The sequence below is a fragment of the Spinacia oleracea genome, chromosome 4, assembly GCF_020520425.1.
Source record: "Spinacia oleracea cultivar Varoflay chromosome 4, BTI_SOV_V1, whole genome shotgun sequence".
Lineage (NCBI taxonomy): Eukaryota > Viridiplantae > Streptophyta > Magnoliopsida > Caryophyllales > Amaranthaceae > Spinacia > Spinacia oleracea.
The window spans coordinates 143,054,411-143,074,258 of NC_079490.1; the positions used below are offsets into that span (position 1 = coordinate 143,054,411).

At 35.6% G+C, this 19,848-nt stretch overlaps 2 protein-coding genes across 16 annotated transcripts; one reads left to right on the forward strand and one right to left on the reverse strand.

Annotated features, from left to right (window-relative positions):
• The first annotated feature begins 1,133 nt into the window (after positions 1-1,133).
• Positions 1,134-13,564, forward strand: LOC110801912 (stomatal closure-related actin-binding protein 2). Of its 15 annotated transcripts, none has more exons than XM_056827034.1 (13): positions 6,439-6,628; positions 6,985-7,068; positions 7,192-7,351; positions 7,512-7,538; positions 7,631-7,792; positions 7,971-8,058; positions 11,062-11,178; positions 11,276-11,334; positions 11,500-11,634; positions 11,854-12,003; positions 12,411-12,529; positions 12,664-12,804; positions 13,134-13,564. In XM_056827034.1, exons 6-11 carry the CDS (start codon positions 8,013-8,015, stop codon positions 12,474-12,476), a joined length of 573 nt encoding a protein of 190 aa, XP_056683012.1. In that variant the 5' UTR covers positions 6,439-6,628; positions 6,985-7,068; positions 7,192-7,351; positions 7,512-7,538; positions 7,631-7,792; positions 7,971-8,012; the 3' UTR covers positions 12,477-12,529; positions 12,664-12,804; positions 13,134-13,564. The 15 variants fall into 15 exon arrangements, 13 of the variants coding, with proteins under 13 accessions (XP_056683015.1, XP_056683021.1, XP_056683022.1 ...); XM_056827035.1 differs by having other exon boundaries at positions 6,484-6,540; XM_056827037.1 differs by lacking the exons at positions 6,439-6,628; positions 6,985-7,068 and adding an exon at positions 1,134-1,278.
• Positions 4,397-6,047, reverse strand: LOC130471973 (uncharacterized). Its single transcript, XM_056842346.1, has 2 exons — positions 4,514-6,047; positions 4,397-4,401 (listed from the first exon to the last, which is right to left on the reverse strand). Exons 1-2 carry the CDS (start codon positions 6,045-6,047, stop codon positions 4,397-4,399), a joined length of 1,539 nt encoding a protein of 512 aa, XP_056698324.1.
• Positions 13,565-19,848: the final 6,284 nt, after the last annotated feature.

A 19,848-nucleotide genomic window follows, 5' to 3' on the forward strand; every position in this document is an offset into this window, starting at 1 on the left:
AATGTTTGTAATTATCTAATTGTAATACTTCCTCCGTTCCGGAAATATCGCATCATTTGTTTTTTACACTATTCATACTACGACTTTGACCATTTTTTGTGATTCGTACGTAAGGAAATTTTAGTCACGTGGAGTCATGTTAGATTCGTATCGATATGTATTTTCTAAATATTAATTTTTTATAATTTTTATTTGCACAAGATTTGAGATATTAAGAGTCAATGTAATGGTTAAAGGAGTAAAAGTTAACCATCGTGCGATATTTCTAGAACGGAGGAAGTATATGATTTAAAGAATTCAGTTTGTTAATTGCCAAAATAAAAAAAGAGTAAGAAAGAATTCAGTTTGTTAATTGTAATATATGATTAAAGAATTCAATCACGATCGATCAGCCTAGGATTGTTTTAAGTTTCAATCATGATCAATCACAATACAGTATATATTCTACCAGAATTCTTGTTGTGAACTCCTTGTATGTATTAATTATTAGGTCGAATCAATTTAATCGAATTATTGCTGATTTTTAATTATAGTCGAATGAATTTGTTGCACTAAGGTCTAACTAAACTGATTTAATTTCTCAGAGGGGGTAGGGTAAATAGATGTCTTAGTTTGGAGTAAAAGCCACAATTGATACTCTTCACAAGCAGACTGCAGGATAAGAGAGAGGAATAGGGGGGAAAGGGAAAATGAAGTGAGTGAAATGATATTGAAATTTCTGGCTTTTTATGGGAACTTTTCTAAAGTTTTTTATTTTTTTATTTTACATTACTTCCTCGTGCAAGGGGGCCTTTTACATTTGGTTGTTTGTGTAATGTTTGTAAGACTGCTAGTGTTATAACATTTAGGTGATAATGTAAAAGTTCATAATATATAACTATACCTAATATTAATACGTAGGAGTAGTAATAAAAAAGAATAGAAGGCAAGGTAATCCGTTGCACACGTAAAAGAATAGAAGGCAGTGATGAGGAGCGTAAATCCTAACACATATAAAGGCCTGAACATGGAATACTATTCATGTAACAGTGGATTGCCCATATTGCCCTTCCCTCTTCTTCATTTTACGAAAGATGCCACAGACTATCTTGTCCTCCGCCTTCTTCGCTTCCACGGGTCTCCTATTTCTTCTTTCTCCTCTTTCTTCCTTCCTCATCATACCTTCAATTTCTCTCTCCTCTCGTATCTATCTCGCTCATCGCTTGGGCTCACCTACTACATTTTCAGAAGCGACTGCGGCGGTCGTTGGAGCTTACGTGTTGCAGATGGTCTAAACGGGTCAGTGTTGAAGAAAGATTCAAAGAGTTTTGCTGCTAAAATGCAGTGGTTTCTTCACCAGAAATTCTGGTGTTTTGTGTTTTGTATTATGTGTTTTTGTGAGGTCTCTCACGGCACAAAAGGCCTGCCTTCACCTTATATACAAAGGTCTATGCACAACCCTAAATTACATGTGTACAAGAGGCCAAAACAAAGCTGGCAAGATCCACCTAGGATCACTACAAAACAGACTACCTAGGAAGAGTAAAAGAACAAACCAGAAAACATATGCATGTGACTATCCTAGGTGTAGAATTTACTATAAATAGCATGATATTCTCAATACACCCCCCTCAAGTTGGAGCTGAGGGAGTGATGCCCAACTTGAAAGAGAGATGATTATGCTGTTGCTCACTGAGAGACTTAGTCATTAAGTCAGCTAACTGGAGAAAGGATCGAACATGAAGAACGTTTAGCAGCCCATCCAGGATGTGATCTCTCACATAATGACAATCCACATTCAAGTGTTTTGTTCTTTCATGGAAAACAGGGTTATGTGCAAGATGAATTGCTGACTTGTTGTCACAGAATAAATCAATAGGCTTAGGTACAGTGAACCCCAGGTCTTCTAGTACCCCATTCAACCAAACAATCTCACTTGTTGTTTGTGACATACATCTATATTCTGCTTCTGTTGATGACTTTGACACAGTCTTTTGCTTCTTTGTTTTCCAAGATACCAGTGATTTTCCTAAGAAAACACAGTATCCAGTGAGAGATCTTGAACTAAAGGCACAGTTTCCCCAATCTGAATCACAGAATGAGCTTAGCTTTACTTCAGAATCAGCAGGGTAGTATAAACCCCAATCAATTGTACCAGCCAAGTACTTTACCACATGGATAGCAGCCTGCAAGTGTGGTTTTCTTGGCTCACACATAAACTGACTCAACTGCTGCACACTATAGGAAATATCAGGTCTTGTCAGATTCAAGTACAACAACCTTCCAATGATTCTTCTATATATTTCAGGATCTTCTAGTAGTTCACCTTGATCAACTGATAATTTGATCCCTTTGGGAAAGGGGAACTTTGCAGGTTTAGAGTCCTCAGTCCCTGTTGATTTCAGTATGTCAAGAATGAACTTTCTTTGATTTAACATGGTTCCTTTTGGACTTCTTGAAACTTCTATCCCAAGAAAATATCTCATCTCTCCAAGATCCTTCACAGTGAAGGCATTGTCAAGTTCTGTTTTGAGCTTTTTCATCTCATTTGTGTCATCTCCAGTGACAAGAAGATCATCAACATAAACTAGCACAATTGTCTGCTTTCCATTTTCAATTTTAGAGAACATTGAATAATCTCTTTTGGATTGTGTATAGCCATGCTCAATGAAGAACTTGGTCAGTTCTAGATTCCATTGCCTAGAAGCTTGCTTCAGACCATATAAGCTTCTTTTCAGCCTACATACTTGCCCCTCCTTTCCTCCAGTGTAACCTTTTGGTGGTTTCATGTACACTTCTTCATCCAGGAACCCATGCAAGAAGGCATTGTTGATATCAAGTTGTTCCAACTTCCAATTCATGGCTGTTGCCAAGGCTATCAGAGTTCTCACAGTAGTAAACTTAGCTACTGGTGAGAAAGTATGTTTGTAATCTTTGCCTTTGATCTGTTTATCACCTCTTGCCACTAATCTAGCTTTGAGTTTCTCTATGTTCCCATCTCTGTCAAACTTGATTCTATATACCCATTTAGAATCTATTGCCTTCTTTCCTTCTGGTAAATCTGTCATTTCCCATGTTTCATTCTTATCAAGAGCATTCAGCTCTTCCTTCATTGCTTCCATCCACCCTTGATCTTCAGATGCTTCTCCATAGTGAATTGGCTCTCTTTCTCTCAGAACATTATTCAGAGATGCTAAGTATTCCTCTGAATAGTATTCTGAATCCATGAGCCTTGCTATGATCAAGTTAGCTGTATGTGTTGCAGCTCTTTTTCCTGGGATATCAAAGACAAAATCTTTGAACTTAGCTGGTATTGTTCTGTCCCTCTCTGATCTTCTCACAGTTTCTTGAGTGTTTGTTTCCACATTGGTGACATCAAGGTCAGTCTGACCTTGTTCTACCACCATAGTGTCTTCTTGAATCATTTCTTCTTGCATCTCCTCCAATTCTGGTTCTATTTGATCAATATCCTGCTCAAACTCTTCAGTGAAGATATTAGAGAAATCAATATCATTTTCAGTTTCTGTACTTGACAAATTGTTCCTCAAACAAGTTGCAAAATCATTGTTTCCTTGTTTAAGAAGAAAAGGAAATATCCTTTCTTTGAACACCACATCTCTGCTCACAAAATTTTTTCTAGTTTCCAGATCCATAAGCTTATACCCTTTCTGACAATAAGGGTATCCAATCATGATACACCTTATTCCTCTTGCTGCAAATTTATCAGTAGGCTTCTTGTGGGGACTTGCATAGCACAGGCTTCCTATGACCCTCAAATGGTCATAGTCAGGTTCTTTCTTCATCATTCTCTTATATGGAGTTTCCCAACCAATCACTGCACTAGGCAATAAATTGATTAAGTGAGTTGCAGCCAAAATACACTCACCCCATAAATATGCAGGCAGTCCTGCATGGATCTTCAGGGCTCTTGCTGTCTCAAGCAGGAACCTGTGCTTCCTCTCAACTCTTGCATTCTGTTGAGGTACACCTGGCACACTTCTTTGGTGTGTAATGCCCTTTTGAGCAAAGATTTGTGCACATTCATTCTGAAAAATTTCTGTTCCATTGTCACTTCTCAGGGTTTTAACAGTGGTGTTAAAATGATTTTCTATATGAGCAAGGAAACCAACCAGGATTCCCTTAACCTCTTCCTTGTTTGACAACAAATGTGTCCAAGTCACTCTACTATAGTCATCAACTATAGTTAGGAAATAACTTGCACCTGTAATACTCTTAGTCCTGTAAGGACCCCATAAATCAACATGAATCAATTCAAAAACATTTCCAGCAATAGATTTACTTGGAGAGAAAGGTAACTTGTGATGTTTAGCAACAGAACAAGTGTCACAGAAGTAGCTCTTTAAGTCTTTACATTTGCAAAAATCCAAATGTTCCATCTTAGAAATAGAAACATGCCCTAGTCTAGCATGAATTAAATCTAGTTTCTCTACTTTATTACAGCTCTTTGATTCTTTTCCTTCTTCCTTCACCAAGCAAACCTCCTCCCTTCCTTTTCTCCTTCTTGTCAGCTTACTTTCAAAGTTGATCAGCTTGTACAGATCACTTTCATTCTCTCCAAACACTACATTATCTTCAGTGGAAAGGCCCTGAAGAGAACACCCATGTTTATCAAATAAAAGCTTCAGGTCATCTTTGTGAACCAATTTGCTCACTGACAGCAAGTTGTGTTTGAAATCACTTACATATAACACATCAAAAAGAGTCACATTATCATTCAATTTCACATCTCCTATTTCTTTAACTGTTTTGACATTTCCATCAGGTAATCCTACCCTTATCTGCTTGTCTAATGTTCTCATGTTAGTAAGAACACTTTTGTTTCCTGTCATGTGATCACTAGCTCCTGAATCTATGAGCCATGTATTACAGTAAGAGTCATCATAATGATTCACTGCATTAGAAAGAATTTCTTTACCTGCAAAGTTGTTGTGACTGCTAGCTGTTGCATTCTGCTTCTCACCAATTGCTTTCATCACTTCCTGTACAACAGAAGAAATGAACTTGTCATCATGTTTCATTGCATTACCTCCTGCATTTCCAAACTCCAGGGGATTGTCTCCAGAATATTCTTCTTCACTCCTAGTTGCATTTGCAGCTTGTCTTGTGTTTCCTTTTCCCTTTGGATTGTTCTTAAACCAGTCAGGATATCCAACTAGCTTAAAACACTCTTCCCTTAAATGTCCCTTCATTCCACAATGCTGACATTTCTTTGCATCTCTTTCAATCTTCTCAAGTCTCATTTTTTTGTATTCTCTCTTATTAAAGTTCATCAGAGGACCAAGACTCTCTCCTTGCCTGTTTGCTGCTAGAGCACTTGTTTGACTCCCAATACTGATTTCTCCTGTGATCTGCTTTTGTTTCTCAACCTGCATGACTAGATTGTACACCTTGTTCACAGGCATCAGTGGATCCATCCCAAGGAAATTTGTCTTCATCTGCTCATAATCAGAGTTCAGACCCATGAGAAACTTCATGAGCTTGGTGGATGATTCCCTCTCAATCATTTTTTTGACAATGCTGCAGCTGCATTTTGCCAGAGCTCCACAAGAACACTCTGGTATGTCTTCAATTTCTGAGATTTGATCCCAAAAATCCTTCAATTTGCAGTAGTATTCACTTACACTGAGATACCCTTGCTGCAGTTCCCACATGTCTTTTTTCAGTTGAAAGAGAAGAGGAGCACTTGTTTGCCCATGCCTTTCAACAATTTCTTCCCACAACCTCTTAGTTGATTGCATAGTCACAAGGCTGCTTGCAACTTCAGGCTTCATGGTGGCCAACAACCATGACCTCACCATATAATCACATCTAGTCCATTTCTGGATTTCATCAGGACCTTCAGAAGGTTTAGGATGCTTCCCTTCTAAGAATCCCAGTTTGTTCTTGGCACCAAGAGCAATCCTGATGCTTCTGCTCCAATTCAGGAAATTCTTTCCATCAAACAAGATACTTCCAAGTGGTGTTGCAGCACTCTCATTTACTGCAATAAAGAGAGGATCTTTGTAGGGATTCAGGTTGTTTGTTGAGGAGGAATTTGTTTCACCCATTTTTGTTTCTGTTTCGAAAGCTTTGATTTTTCTTGCTGGTTTGTTATTTCAGAACAGCAAACTCTCAAAATCTTTAAGATTTAAGAACGTTTAAACCTGCTCTGATACCATGAAGAAAGATTCAAAGAGTTTTGCTGCTAAAATGCACTGGTTTCTTCACCAGAAATTCTGGTGTTTTGTGTTTTGTATTATGTGTTTTTGTGAGGTCTCTCACGGCACAAAAGGCCTGCCTTCACCTTATATACAAAGGTCTATGCACAACCCTAAATTACATGTGTTCAAGAGGCCAAAACAAAGCTGGCAAGATCCACCTAGGATCACTACAAAACAGACTACCTAGGAAGAGTAAAAGAACAAACCAGAAAACATATGCATGTGACTATCCTAGGTGTAGAATTTACTATAAATAGCATGATATTCTAAATAAGTGTCTCAGTCACTTGCTTCTTCATTTGTTTGTTTGTTTTTCTTCTGGGTTTATCCCCTGAACATGGTCCGTTTAATTGCTCTAATTCAGATGGAATTAATTGATTTTTGTTTGTTTAAGCATTACCGGAGTATACTTTCGTTAATCTTATTTGGTTAGTTAGTCTAATTTGACATGCTAATTCAGCACAATTGGTTCAATTTGGTAGTTTTTTTCTTGATTTTTGTGTTTTAGGTCAGTTTTTAGTGTTTGATTGTTAGTTGATTTGTGGTATTTTGGTTGTTAATTTAATTTTTTTTAATTAATTGTTAGTTTTGACGAGTTTGAATCAAGAAAACAGGATGATACTTCAAATCAAATCAAAAACCTAATTTCTATCAAAAACCAAATTTCTATATTTTTGCTAATATTTCTTTCAAATATCTCAAAGTTTTAATGGCGTAATTTAAGATTTGTATTTATGGAAAATTTTATGGAGTTTTGATATTAAGTATTTAAGTACCCATTCAGGTAACAATGCCAGGGATTACTGAATCAGGAAGTTAGAGCCCAATTCCTAATGTTGACAATCACCAGTTGTATATTCAAGTTCATGTATTTTTTTTTTCTTAGCTCCTTCAATTTCTGAATTTTTAGTACTGTTTTTGTATTTAAACTTCGATTTTTGGGGGTTTTGGTGTTATAGATTAGGCCTCATTCACTTCATCACTTTTCTAGGGTTTTGATACTCGGAACTTCGGAAGAGATTGACGGAATCGAACTAAGATGTCAATAATGGAGAGTTTGATTGTACTATTCTCGGCGACCCTCGCGGTGGTGGCTCTCTTTCTCAAATCTTTGGGAGGTCATTCCTATCCTCTTTGTTCTCAGTGGTTAGGTATGGACTGATTTTCTCTCTCTATTTCCCCTTCCCAAACATCAATTCGTGAATTTTTCAGTTGCATTTGAAATTTGATTGTTGAATACTGTGTGATTTTTCTTGTATGCTCTCTTTTCCTGGTGTGATTCGCCTGTTATTGGATGTGTTTCACTTTCAGGGAAGCAGTGTAAAATTGGGTTTGAAGGTATATTATATTTGTTGTGATAGAACTATATCGTTTTTATAGTGATGAATATAATGCTTATTTGGTTAATATACACTTCTTTTATGTTGTAGCTTGACACTGTTGTACTTCAGTTCCAAAATCATAAGATCTCTCATAAGCTTGAAGTACAGAAGATGGAAATTATGTCCCTTGAGAATAAATTGGCACAACATTAAGAGAAGCAACAAACATATAATAAGGTGTTGGCAGTGGTCGATAAAAGCTGGAACAAGGTAAACTTAGGTTATGCTTTAATCATTCTTTTAATTGTTTATCAGCATCTTTCAAGTTACCATGATTAAGGTTCGTGTTTAATAAGTGTTTCATGCCCATGGTTTATACGTTTGTAGAGTTTTAGCTTCTGACTTTCGTTCACATTTTACGTTTTATTTTATTTTCTAAATATTATAGCTTCTCGATGACTTCGAGGCCCGATCAGTTGACGGAAAAAGCATGGTTAGCAGTGGAGGAAATATTCATCATTTCGAAGGTTGTGGAGGTTAAGCAATTTTTTTTTGAAAATCACTCTTTTGTCTTGGAGTAGCAACACGCTATTTTCATCTAAAGCTTGTATGTATATACAAAACTTGAGGGGAGTATATGGAGGATTGTATTAAGTTTTGGATCACCCATACTTCAAAATGGAATCTAGCGCTGACATCAATCAGGAACTATAAATTTTCTTTCCACATACAAGTTCGATTATTGAAGTATATATACTAGAGGAATGGATTTTGGGTTTTTAGATATTTGGTTGGTTGGCTCATTGATGCTTGAAAAGGGTTTCAAAAGGGGTGTCGTGTATGGACTAGGTATTTTATTTTGTGTTAAAACTTTCAAATAGGTCACTGACACTGTAGACTAGAACTGGACCTCCCCTGGTAGTTGGTAGTTGTCTTGCTGTTATTGTCAACAAAAAGAATCTTGTACCAACACTTTGTTTTTCCTTGTTCTCTGGTAATGTTAAACCGAAATCGTTTCTTGGTTGCCTGACTTCTAAGCTAAAGAGTAGGAAGTCACTGAAATTGAAGATACAATCTCTTTAGCACCTTGTCATTTTGGCGATAACTTTAACGACTTATATGGGCTACTAACCTACTAAGTTTTTAGTGGCTTGTGCTTATATATTGTATACATTTATGCTACTTTGAAACTCTGGATTCTTTTGTCAGCTCTTCTTTTTTCTCTTTTTTCTGTAACTTGATTTTAAAAGAAAAGAGAATAAATCTTCCGACTTTTGTAATGTGGAGGTTGTGATGTTTTTCTTGTTGTACCGGTCGTTTTGGTGCACCGTTCATGTGACTAGGTTGTAGCTAGAGAACCGATTTGATGTTGCATTTTGGACCTTTTGGTTGAGTTTCTCTACATAATCTTACTGCAACGTATTAAAATGTGTCATTTTTTTTGAAGTTCCCACACCTTATATTACAACTATAGCATGGTTTCTGGATAGACAACCTGCTGTTCGGGAAATAGATATACATGCATTGAAGTAGGAAGGGGGGGTCTAAGTTTTAGGACACTCAAGCTGCCAAAATTTTAAACTCGGCTCATCACATAGCAGTTTGAAACCAAATAACAATTAATTAGGACTATTGAAGAACGCTAGGTGATATTACTGATATACTGGTATTTAGTTATTGCTCAATCGGTTTTATACCATTCTTCACAAGCATGATATGTTCAGAGACTAAGTAAATATAATGTCACCGATTTCTTAACTACTGACAGGAGGCATAAAGTTCCAAATTTTCACTCCCTCCGTTCTTGAAACACAATGTTTTACTTGTCATGTTCATATTGGTGGTTGTTCATCGATTTCGTGTTTAATTGAGCATCCAAGTTTTAGCATCAAGTTAATTATTTGTTTGTATATGAAAAGGTGGGCAATTTCTCAATTTCATTTGTAGAAATGAAAATTTGTTTGTACCTTCATTGTTCTTTGTACATAATTCTCTGGTTATAGACCTTATAATAGCTTCAAATTGGTTTAAGATGATTGTCACTCTTTTGAATGCATATTTTGTTGGCTTTATTTTGGCACTCAGTTGTACCTAAATAGAAACCCAGTTGGGTAAGTGCTTTTGCAATTTGAGACTGGAATTGATAGTAACATATTTTCAGTCCACATGGAGGTTTGCGAGAAGTTCTTATATTGGAAATTTTAGATAGTTGCAATACATGTCTCTTCTCAGATGTTAAACTGATTGTTGTCATTGATAGGTCATATTTTTAAAATTTCCAAACAATTCATTGTTCATAAAAATTATCCCTGCTTCCTGTGTATGTCATACTGTTGTCAGTGTCATTTCACAATAGCGTTGTTCATAGAGGAATTAGCTAGAAAACTCTTTTTTATTTTTTTTGCGAGAATCAAATCTGGACAAAGTAGACAACCATATGCAAATAAATAAAATATTCTACTGAGAAGTTGTGCTTTAAAACCAGACTTGCAAGTGATACAAATAAAATCACTCCAGTTTTCCCAGGAATCTCAGCTAGATAGACTATTCACTCTGTAGTAGTGTATCTGTTGTCCATTTACTCTATAATCTTCACATAACTCTTGTGTATGGTTACAGATATGTTTTATCCGGTGAATTTATCAATGAAGTATAGTATTATTTCTCCCAGTTTGATATCATTGGCCACTGCCAACCAACATAGTGCAACATCCATTAAAATGCAGGTGGTGGGTCATATATCTATCATACCATTCAGCAATTGAACAGTGATGTGTGCTGGGTATTGTCCGACATCGGATTTCTTGGAGCTCTTGACAGTGTTAACTGTATTCTTTTGAGATCCAAAACATTTTCCATATGCTTCTGCTATTCTTGTTTTCTTAAATTCAGGGTTATGCAGGCCAAATTTGTGGGATTTATAATTGGGATTTCTGTAAATGAAGATGTTGGGTTTGAAACTTTAGGATCGAGAATTAATCTTACGAGTAATGTGATGATGGTGTTTCTGCTGGATTTAGTTTGGGTTATGATTTTATAGGGATTAAGTTTGTTGTCTAAGTAGATTTATCTGGTTGGGTTATGATTTTCTAGGGATTAAGTTTGCAGTCTAAGTACATTTTCTGCCTAAGTTCAAATATCAGAGTGGTAAAAATGTGTTAAAGGTGTGGTTGTAATTGGTAAAATTTCCAGATTGAGGCCTTGAGATCGAGTCTGGATCTCAAATGTGATGTTATGGTGGTGGTTAAGCGCCTTAATTACCAGTACCTGAGGGTGGCCCTTTCATTTCTACTTTCCAGAAATCTCTCTTATGAATTCATAAGAGAAACACTCCTATTTGTGCTCATTTCATGCATCTACTTTTCTTGTACTGAAGATAATTTTATAGGATTAGATTGGTGTTGATTTGAAAGTCCAAGTTAAAAATAACTTGACGATTTCCCACTGGTCCTGATTTAGTTAGCGATTTCAGTGTTTCATCTGAGGCTCTGTAATCTTGTAGGTAATTTTTCTTAGTTATCTACTTGTCTGGTTTCTAGGTGCCAACAAACCAATTTATGCACCGGAACCCTTAGACGTGGGCAAAATATTACGAGCTGATGTTGTTTCTGATAGTCAGACAATTTCCGTGACAACTGTTGCTACCGTTGACCCTGGTTCGTATTCTCTATCTGTCTCACACACACTACACACACAGTCACACAGGGTTACACATGTTCTCTTAGTCTCCCACCCATATCACTTTTGTGACAGCTCCTGGATTGACAAGCTACGTGCAATCGCTTCAGCGGAGATCCAATGCTGAATTCCATGTAATGCTATTTCTTTCTGCTATTTGGATACTTATCTGCTGCAAGCCTACAACTACATTTCCCATGAACCTCTTTGAATTCAGGTTTAGTTATTCCTTCGATAGCCTGTAAAATGTACAGTAATATAAATGGCATCCTTGCTAACATGTGTTGAAATCCATGCAGGTTTTGATATCACAGATGAATGGACATGATTATCCATCACATTCTGTTCATGTATTCCACGTAGGAAAATCGAGAATAAAACTTAGTAGAGGATGGATAAATAAAACCAGAGAGTCTTATTCTACATCAATGCAGGTACATGTTTTCCCACCAGTAACCAAAGTGCCAAATCTTAATTTGGTGGAAATCATTTTGCATCAACGAGTATCAATATCATGTACAGTCAGGATTCTGAGAAATTTCTGCAATATATTAAGCCAGTTTTTAAGGATTCTTTAGTAAATATTCCCTTAAAAATTAATCCCTTATACTGATTACTTATTAACAATCTCTCTGTTTTGTTCCATGATCCAGCTATGTGGTGTAAGAGGAGGTGGGAATGCTGCTTCCAAATCATTGTTCTGGCAAGCAAGGAAGGGAATTTCCTTTGTTTTGACATTCGAATATGAAAGAGACAAAAATGCTGCCATTATCATAGCAAGAAAATATGCTCTTGATTCTCATGTAAGTTTTTCCTCTGTAAATTGTCTTTGAGGTTTTGAAAGTGGAAACATCTAGCTTTCATCTTTGGCATTCACATATACTGCATTTTCTGATGAATTTCATTTGTAATAGGTAGTACTTGCTGGACCTGATGAGTGATGACAGAACCTAATATCAAACCTAACCGGAACTCAAAGCATCTATATCGAATCCAATTAGAGTTTAACCTGATTTTTGTTATGGTTTTCTTGGTGTGTTATTTTTTGTTGTATGTTTGTGTGCTTTAGATGATATATTTACTTATATAGAAGAGTGGCTTGTTGTAATTCCACTAATCTTGTTATGTGCTGACGACCTGGCATGTCTGATCTGTTTACATGAATGTCCTCTTGACATAAAATAAGCTATTGCGAGTTTAATATTTGCAGCTCCTAGGTGTGAAGATGTTACTGGGTTCCAGGGTGTCTGCAACGTTTCACTTCAAAATATGGTAAAGAGTTTGCTATTGTTGCTGCCAAGGTCCGTCCTTCAGGTGGAGTAAGCAGAAGTATGAGTTCTCAGAATGTATAATTGAAATGTGAATACCATTATATTAGGATGTTTGTTTTAGTGACACATTACACTTAAAAAGGATATTCCTTCATATATCTTGATCTAATCTATATTACAACTTTGTATCAGTTGGTTGAAAAAGCTATCTATGATTGCCCCCTGATGGTCAGACGAACGTGAAATTCCTTACTACTATTGCGGAAGAAATAACATTAAATGGGAGCCAAATTTGTTCATAGCGGAAAATCTAACGCCTACAGATGACATTTGGTAAGACTTTAGAAGGCTATGCAACCTCTTTGACATTGTTCACTGTATTTCTCTGTCTTTTGTGTTTAAGCCTTCCACTTTGGGTTCACCAAAATATTTGCTTGGATTTTTTACAAGACAATTAATATATGTGAAGTATGTTTTTCTATCTCTGTCTCTTCGTCTATTGCATATCATAAATTATAATCTACCTCTTTGATCTTTTTGAGGACATAGAAAATAAATGATAAATGTTTTGGACATAATGAAGTGTGTATACAGTATAGAGGAAGTGTGAACACTATCCACATTATTGTTCCTTTGAATGTTAAATTTTTGTTAATATTTAGGTTTCTTGATGGAAATATTTTAACAAAAGGTAGCCATAGCACATCTGTGGAGGGCAGCAAAATTCAAATGCAACCCTTGAATTTTGAGATTGCTAATGCTTGTGAAGAAAATATAAAACAAGGCCAGGGACTTCTTCTCAGGGGCATGCATAGAGGCATGCATACAAACAGGGGTGTTGTACCTCCATCTTCTCAGTGCCATAGTATTTCCACTTCCTTTTGAGGATTAGCACATGTTTAAATTTCAATATACCATAGTTGAGGCGTGACCTTATGTCACTATAATTACAGGCTTTCGTTAAATTTTATTAGTTTTCTAATGACCATTTGTAAAATTTATGGCTTTTCTCATTGAATAGTTTCATTAACACAATGTATTAAGTATATTTTACCTCGGAAACACGTCGTTAATGTTTTTTGATTTTGTATTATCCATTACATGCAAACCGAACTTTTGTTTTTCTAGCGTTTACCGTAAATTTGTAAATGTCTATCTTTTATGTAATATTTTTTCAAAATAGATTTGTATACCTTGGGGGATCGTGCGCGCTAGCGCACGATCCAACAACTAGTATATAAGAAAAATAAGGAAAGGAAGATTACAAGGGTTTCCAAAAAAATTCAAGAAATAATGATGCCCTAGAAAGAAATCATATCTAAAAGGGTCGTCTTGATTTTGGTGTTGTTTCAAAATATCATTTCAAACAACAAAACAATGATCCGTTATCAGATAGAAATGGAAACTTCATATCCAAATCTTCTTAATGCATTCTTGGATGTAGCTATAGCCTATATACGTGCACGTACGTATTAGGGCGTAAACAAGATATAAATGATCAAATTATATGATGTGGACAAGCCCTTATTAACTAATATATGTACTACTTGGATTGATATTCGTTTGTTTGGATAAAATAATACATACTCATAGACAGATAGACTCGTACATGAGGGAATGTGTACAATATGCAATTATAGATATGAATTTCTCCTCTCCCGTTTGAAATTTGTATTGTCCTTGTGATTCATCCACACCAAAAAAAAATGGTAAAAGTTCATATTATATAAATATACCTAATATTAATACATAGGAGTAGTAATAAAAAAAACTAATATGTTTATTAATTTTCCATCTATGGTGATGTCTGTTTTCTTCAGGTAGGGGCTAGGTAATCCGTTGCACACGTAAAAGAAAATCGAAATGGTAACAAAATTTTAAAAAGTTAAATTGAGTTTTAACGAACTTTTGAAAGTTAAGATTTGATTGTACTCCCTCCGCATTTTAAAAAGAGATACACTTTCCTTAAACGATCGTATGTTAAAAAAAAGATACACTTTTCTTTTATGACATATTTTGGTCCCCACTTCCAATTATATTAATATTTTCCTCTTTCTTGTGGTCCCCACACTTACTCACATCATCTTTTTCCTATACTAAATCATTCACTCACTACCCCACTTTCATCTTATTTTAATAAATTCAACGCACTCTCCTAAAATTATGTATCAGTCAAATTGTATCTCTTTTTAAAATACGGAGGGAATAACAAACTTTTAAGCATTAGGCTGAATAAGAACGAACTTTTAAAAGCTTACTACGTACCGAAAAAGATAGTGAAATTTGCCGCTGCTACTAAATTGGAAAAAAAAACTAGTTACCTTAAAAGATAAATTTGTATAAGGAAAATTAAATTCTAATAATTCAACCTTTGTCCGGTAATCCATTAACAATCTCAGATATGAGATATTTATAGATGATCCAACCTTTGGTACCTATTTTCTTTTAACAAACCCTTTTACTGGTTACCTGAAAGAAAAAGTCAACCTACTTATAATTGACTCAATTAAGCTTGTGTGGCATTTTTTTAAAAGTTTTATGATGACTGGGAAATAATCATTCATTTCCCTCCCTTTCCCTCTCATTTCACGAGTTATTGCTTCAACTACCCACTCAACCGTCATCGATTTCTCTTTCCTCATCTCTCACTTTCTCTCGCACTCGCATTCAATCATTTCTGGGAAAAATGTCGTAATCTCTGCAGCACGCATGACGTTGGTGCTGATTCTCTGCAAATCAGGTACACATTTGGGTGGAGAAGTTAATTTTTTGCCCTAAACAGTACGATTTCAAGGTACGAACTTAAACCCTAATAATTGCGCCAAATTTTTTGTTTTTATGCTTTAAATTAGAACTGAAGTTTGGTATTTATCATTAAATTTATGTAATTTATGTGAAAGCCCTAATTTTATGTGAAAATTGTGCATAATTGTTGTTGTTGGAACCCTAAACCCTAAACTCCGATTATTGTCAAAATTAAGTAAAGTTCTAGAAATTTTAGGGGCTTAATTTTGTAAATTGTATTTAAAATGTTAATTAAAAACCCTAAGTTAATGTATGTAAAACGTTGGATTGATTATGGCTTGGAATTGTGTGATTGATGTTAGGTTAAAATGGGAACACCGGACGATGTGACCTTGAAATTCTGGCATGGTGGACTGTTTAAGGATGATAATAATGGATTCTCTGTGTATGTGGGAGTGATGGGTAGGACTTTTATGGTTGACCCTGATGAACTCTGTTGGTTTTGGCTAGTCGATTTAGCCAAGTGTGGGGATTACAGAAATATTGATGAAATATACTATCTTGTTCCTGAACATAACATGAACACTGGGTTGAGAAGAGTATATACAATGATGAGGAGGTGTGAACTATGACAGATATAGCAGTGAGGTTTAGGTCTGTGGAGTCTGTGGATGAACCTGTTATATTTCATGAGCCACTTCCACCAAAACAATCATCACCTCCGCCACAACCTAAAAAAAGTCCACTTAATTAGGTCAACTCCTAGGCTTACAAAGTCAGTTGGAGTGTAGTCAACACATGGACCACTTGAAAAGCAAGATGCTGCCACCTCACCCAAAGTGGGTCAGTCCACCCGATCCATCAATACAGAAAACCATCCCCAACTCCAACAGCCACAAATACAGAAATCCCAAAAAATCTTCAGAAAAACCAGATCCATTCTCCCTTCCAAACACACAAATTCAGAAAAACCAAACCATACTCAAGAGGATGAGGATGATGACCTTTATGATGACAGGCCAGACTCACCTCTGTTGTGGGAGGATCTATCTTGTAGGGGAATCAGATTTGGGGTCTGATAACTGGTTTAGATTATGATGTTGATTTGTCTAATGACGATGAGATTGGTGATGGTCTAGATTTAGATCTAGAATATGATGTGGTGTTGAGTGGGGAAGAATATAATACAGAAGAGGAGGAGTATGAGGAGGAGTGTAATGAGGATAATATAGGGGTATATGAAGATGGTAGTGATGATGAGGGTATGGGATGTGAGAGCTAGGGTAAAAGAAGCAAACAATAAGCTGTTTGAGACTGCTCAGAAGCTTCAACAAGAGGCAGCAGTGTAATACCTCGTATTTTTCTATTTTATAAATATATTTTATTATATTTATAAAGTATTTTTATGATTTTTAGAATTTAAAACGCATTTAAATGTTATTTAAATGTATTTTATTTTATTAGAATATTAAACGAATTTATTATTTAATGTTGGGAATTTAATTGGGTTTCAAAAGTAAAACGATTTTAAATTAATCTAGCCCAATTCAATTCCAAGTTCAAGTCCAAACAAATTAAACAAGCCCATCCTATGTTTAATGAAGCCCGAAAGGGAATCCTAAAGCCTAGCCCATCTTTGAGTTTCCTAAGTCTATAAATATAGGTGCTCACCCTCAAAATCGCTCCCTATTATTCATTAAACCTAAAAACAAAACCCTAACCCTAAATTTTCTTTCTTTCGTCGAACTTATGTTTGGCCGTTTTTCTCCTACTTCCGTTCGTTTTCAGAAAAAGGTTTCTTCTTCAAATTTGTAGATCTCGAAAAGTTATTTAACTTTGCCTCAAGAATCAATCAATTCCGAGTTGTAGATTAAAAGTTATGAGCGTTCTAAAATCTTGTTGCGGTAATTTTTCTCCCTCTTGCTCCCTCCCGCAGCGCTCGCCCTTCCCCTTGCGCGCTGCTGCTGTGTGCTATTGCTGTTGCTGTGTGCGCTGCTCTCGCCCAGCCACACGCCCCTCGCCTCACTCTCTTGCTCGCCCTCTTGTCCCGCGCGCCAGCTGCTGCTGTTGTGCCTGCCTTCGATCCTGCCCGTGCACGCACACACGGAACGTGTGTGTGTGTGTTGTTTTTGTTCGTTGTTCAATCTTTTTCGCCCAATCACTTAAATTTGTGGTTGTTCCGTGCTATAGGCCGGATTGGTATAATTCTCTTCTTCCTTGCCTATTCTATTTCAATTCCGTATTTTAAATTATATTAATATTATTGGTTTTGTTTAATTAAAATGCTGGGATCGGTTATGAACACCGAATTTTGAGGATTTGTATGTTTGAATTATTGAAGGATGTTTTGAATTGAAATATTATAATTTTCAGATTTGAAGTATATATTAAAGCTTCAATTTTTATTAGTTTTAATGGTTTTAATTACAAACTATGATTGGAGTTTTAATCTAAGCCTTATGGGTGATTGATTAGCATAATTAGATGATGAATTTAATTATGATAATCAATTATATTTTTCAGAATATTATAAAGACTTAAAACGTCGATTTTTAATGGTTTTATGCATGAAAATAAATTAATTTCATGCTAGGGTTTTAAACGATTGATTGAGACGATTATTTTATTAATGAACGATTAAGTTCTAATTAATTCAAGTGTTTTAAAACTAAACAAAGTTGCTGGAAATTTAGTAAACATGGATAATAATTAAGTTTCTCCATTGTGTTTATAGGAGTTGATTTCTAGTAAGTTGTGATTCGCACAGTGGCCCCCGTACTTAGGTATTCCAGGTACGTACAAGTCTAGGGCGACCACATTAATTGTCAAGGGACATTACATGATTGTTTATGGATGTGAATTGTATTACGTGAACTTGGTGAATTCATAGTTGATTTGGTGGACGATCGTGTTAATTATTATTGTTGGAATTATTGATTTGTTGATTGAACAAGCATGTTGGGATTATTTTGAGTATGGATTTCATTGTCAATTATGTTGTTCAATATTTATGCATGTATGGTTTGTTTCACATGCAAGGGATGGATTATTTATTTGTATGCTATTGTACGTGATGTCTACCATACTTTGAGCCAATTATTCGTACTTCGTTGTACTATTTATTTTACCACATGTAAAGGGTTAGCTCACGTAAGCCACCGCACATGTAGGGTTCAGTTGGGAATATTATATGAAATGAATTAGGATTTATCGTGCAAGGGCACAACCCTCATGTTAATGGGCATGATGTGGAATCTCACTTTCGTGAGGAGGAACATGGTAGTAATTTCACAAGTGTCTTGCTTTGTTGATCACAAATCCTAAAACATTAAAATAAGATTGTTTTGGTTGATGTTTATTAATTGTATGTGTGAACGTTGTTGAGTCTTGAGTTCACCTGTAATAAAATATTAATAAACGTAAAGTGCAACCAGAACAAGCTTCAAAACTCTTGGAACGTATATACCTTGAGTATGAACAATGGGGGGAGTCTTGCCGGAAAGCTCGTACTCCTACTAATGATACAAGACGTTGTTTCATTTATATTATGCCCAGGAATTCCGTCGGTATGGCCCGACACTCGGTATGACCCAATTTTATTATTTATTATTTGGTGTATGGTTGGCTCCCATCACCTTTCCTTTATGGAACATTCTTTTGGCCCGTTCGAAGCTTATTCTAATTAAATTGTGAGTCAAGAGTCGAGTCAAGAGCCGAGTCTTGTATTCATGATTTGCTTGTTATTTATTTAATGGCTTTTGCATATTGATTAGTACTTAGTGAGTGATGCATGTTTATAGTTTTATCTCACTCTAGCCTTGTAAGTACTCAGCTTTTTGCTGACTATGTGCTTTGTGTCTTTTGGTCATGGCCTTTGCCTTAATGACCCTATGATGATCCATCATTTGCACTTGCATTGTTGGGGAGTAGAATAATATAGCAGGTTGGTAGATCGAAGTACGATCGAAATCATGTGGCTTGGCATGATTGAGAGAGTTGCATGCTTTCGTACTTTAAAACTATTTTTACCTATACTTTAATTATATTTTGAATTTGTTGAACTTTTAATACTTTGGTTTTGGGCCATTATGGTTCCAATTTGTAGGAGGCCTCGATAATTTATTAATTATGTTTTTAAAAGTTAGTTGACATTAAATTCCGCTGCGTAATTCTGGTACTAGCCTTAACCGTTATCACGGTGGCGGTAATACTTTAGTAATTCCTTTATTTTAAGTTGGGAAATGGTTTTATAAAAGCAAGGAATTATTAGGGTGTTACAAAGTGGTACTAGAGCTTAGTTTCATTCCTTCTTTGTAGTAAGCAATACTACAAAGTGGTAATCGGAGACTAATGCTTCTTTGTAGTAATTCATACTACAAAGTGGTATTTGCAGAGGTCTAGTTTGAGAGCTGCTTTGCATTAATTAATAGTGCAAAGTGGTAAATCCTTAAACTACGATTGCGGAACTTTAGGATTTTCGAAAATTATTTTCCTAAAGTCAAAATGTTATTTTTGAGTACTCAAAATTTTGAAAAGCCAAATACCAATTATTTAAAGTTTTTGAAAATTATTAATGTTATTTTAATTATTCGAGTTTTACTAAATTCGAATTATTTTTCAAATTTCCGAAAT

What these genes read in the sequence shown, in the direction of transcription:
- LOC130471973 (XM_056842346.1), bottom strand. Translation starts at nt 6,047, where the DNA reads ATGGGTGAAACAAATTCCTCCTCAACAAACAACCTGAATCCCTACAAA.
- LOC110801912 (XM_056827037.1), top strand. Translation starts at nt 8,013, where the DNA reads ATGGTTAGCAGTGGAGGAAATATTCATCATTTCGAAGGTTGTGGAG. An exon ending in TGTTGCTACCGTTGACCCTG is followed by an intron (nt 11,179 to 11,275) that starts GTTCGTATTCTC and finishes CTTTTGTGACAG; the next exon opens with CTCCTGGATTGACAAGCTAC. An exon ending in AATATGCTCTTGATTCTCAT is followed by an intron (nt 12,004 to 12,410) that starts GTAAGTTTTTCC and finishes TAATATTTGCAG; the next exon opens with CTCCTAGGTGTGAAGATGTT.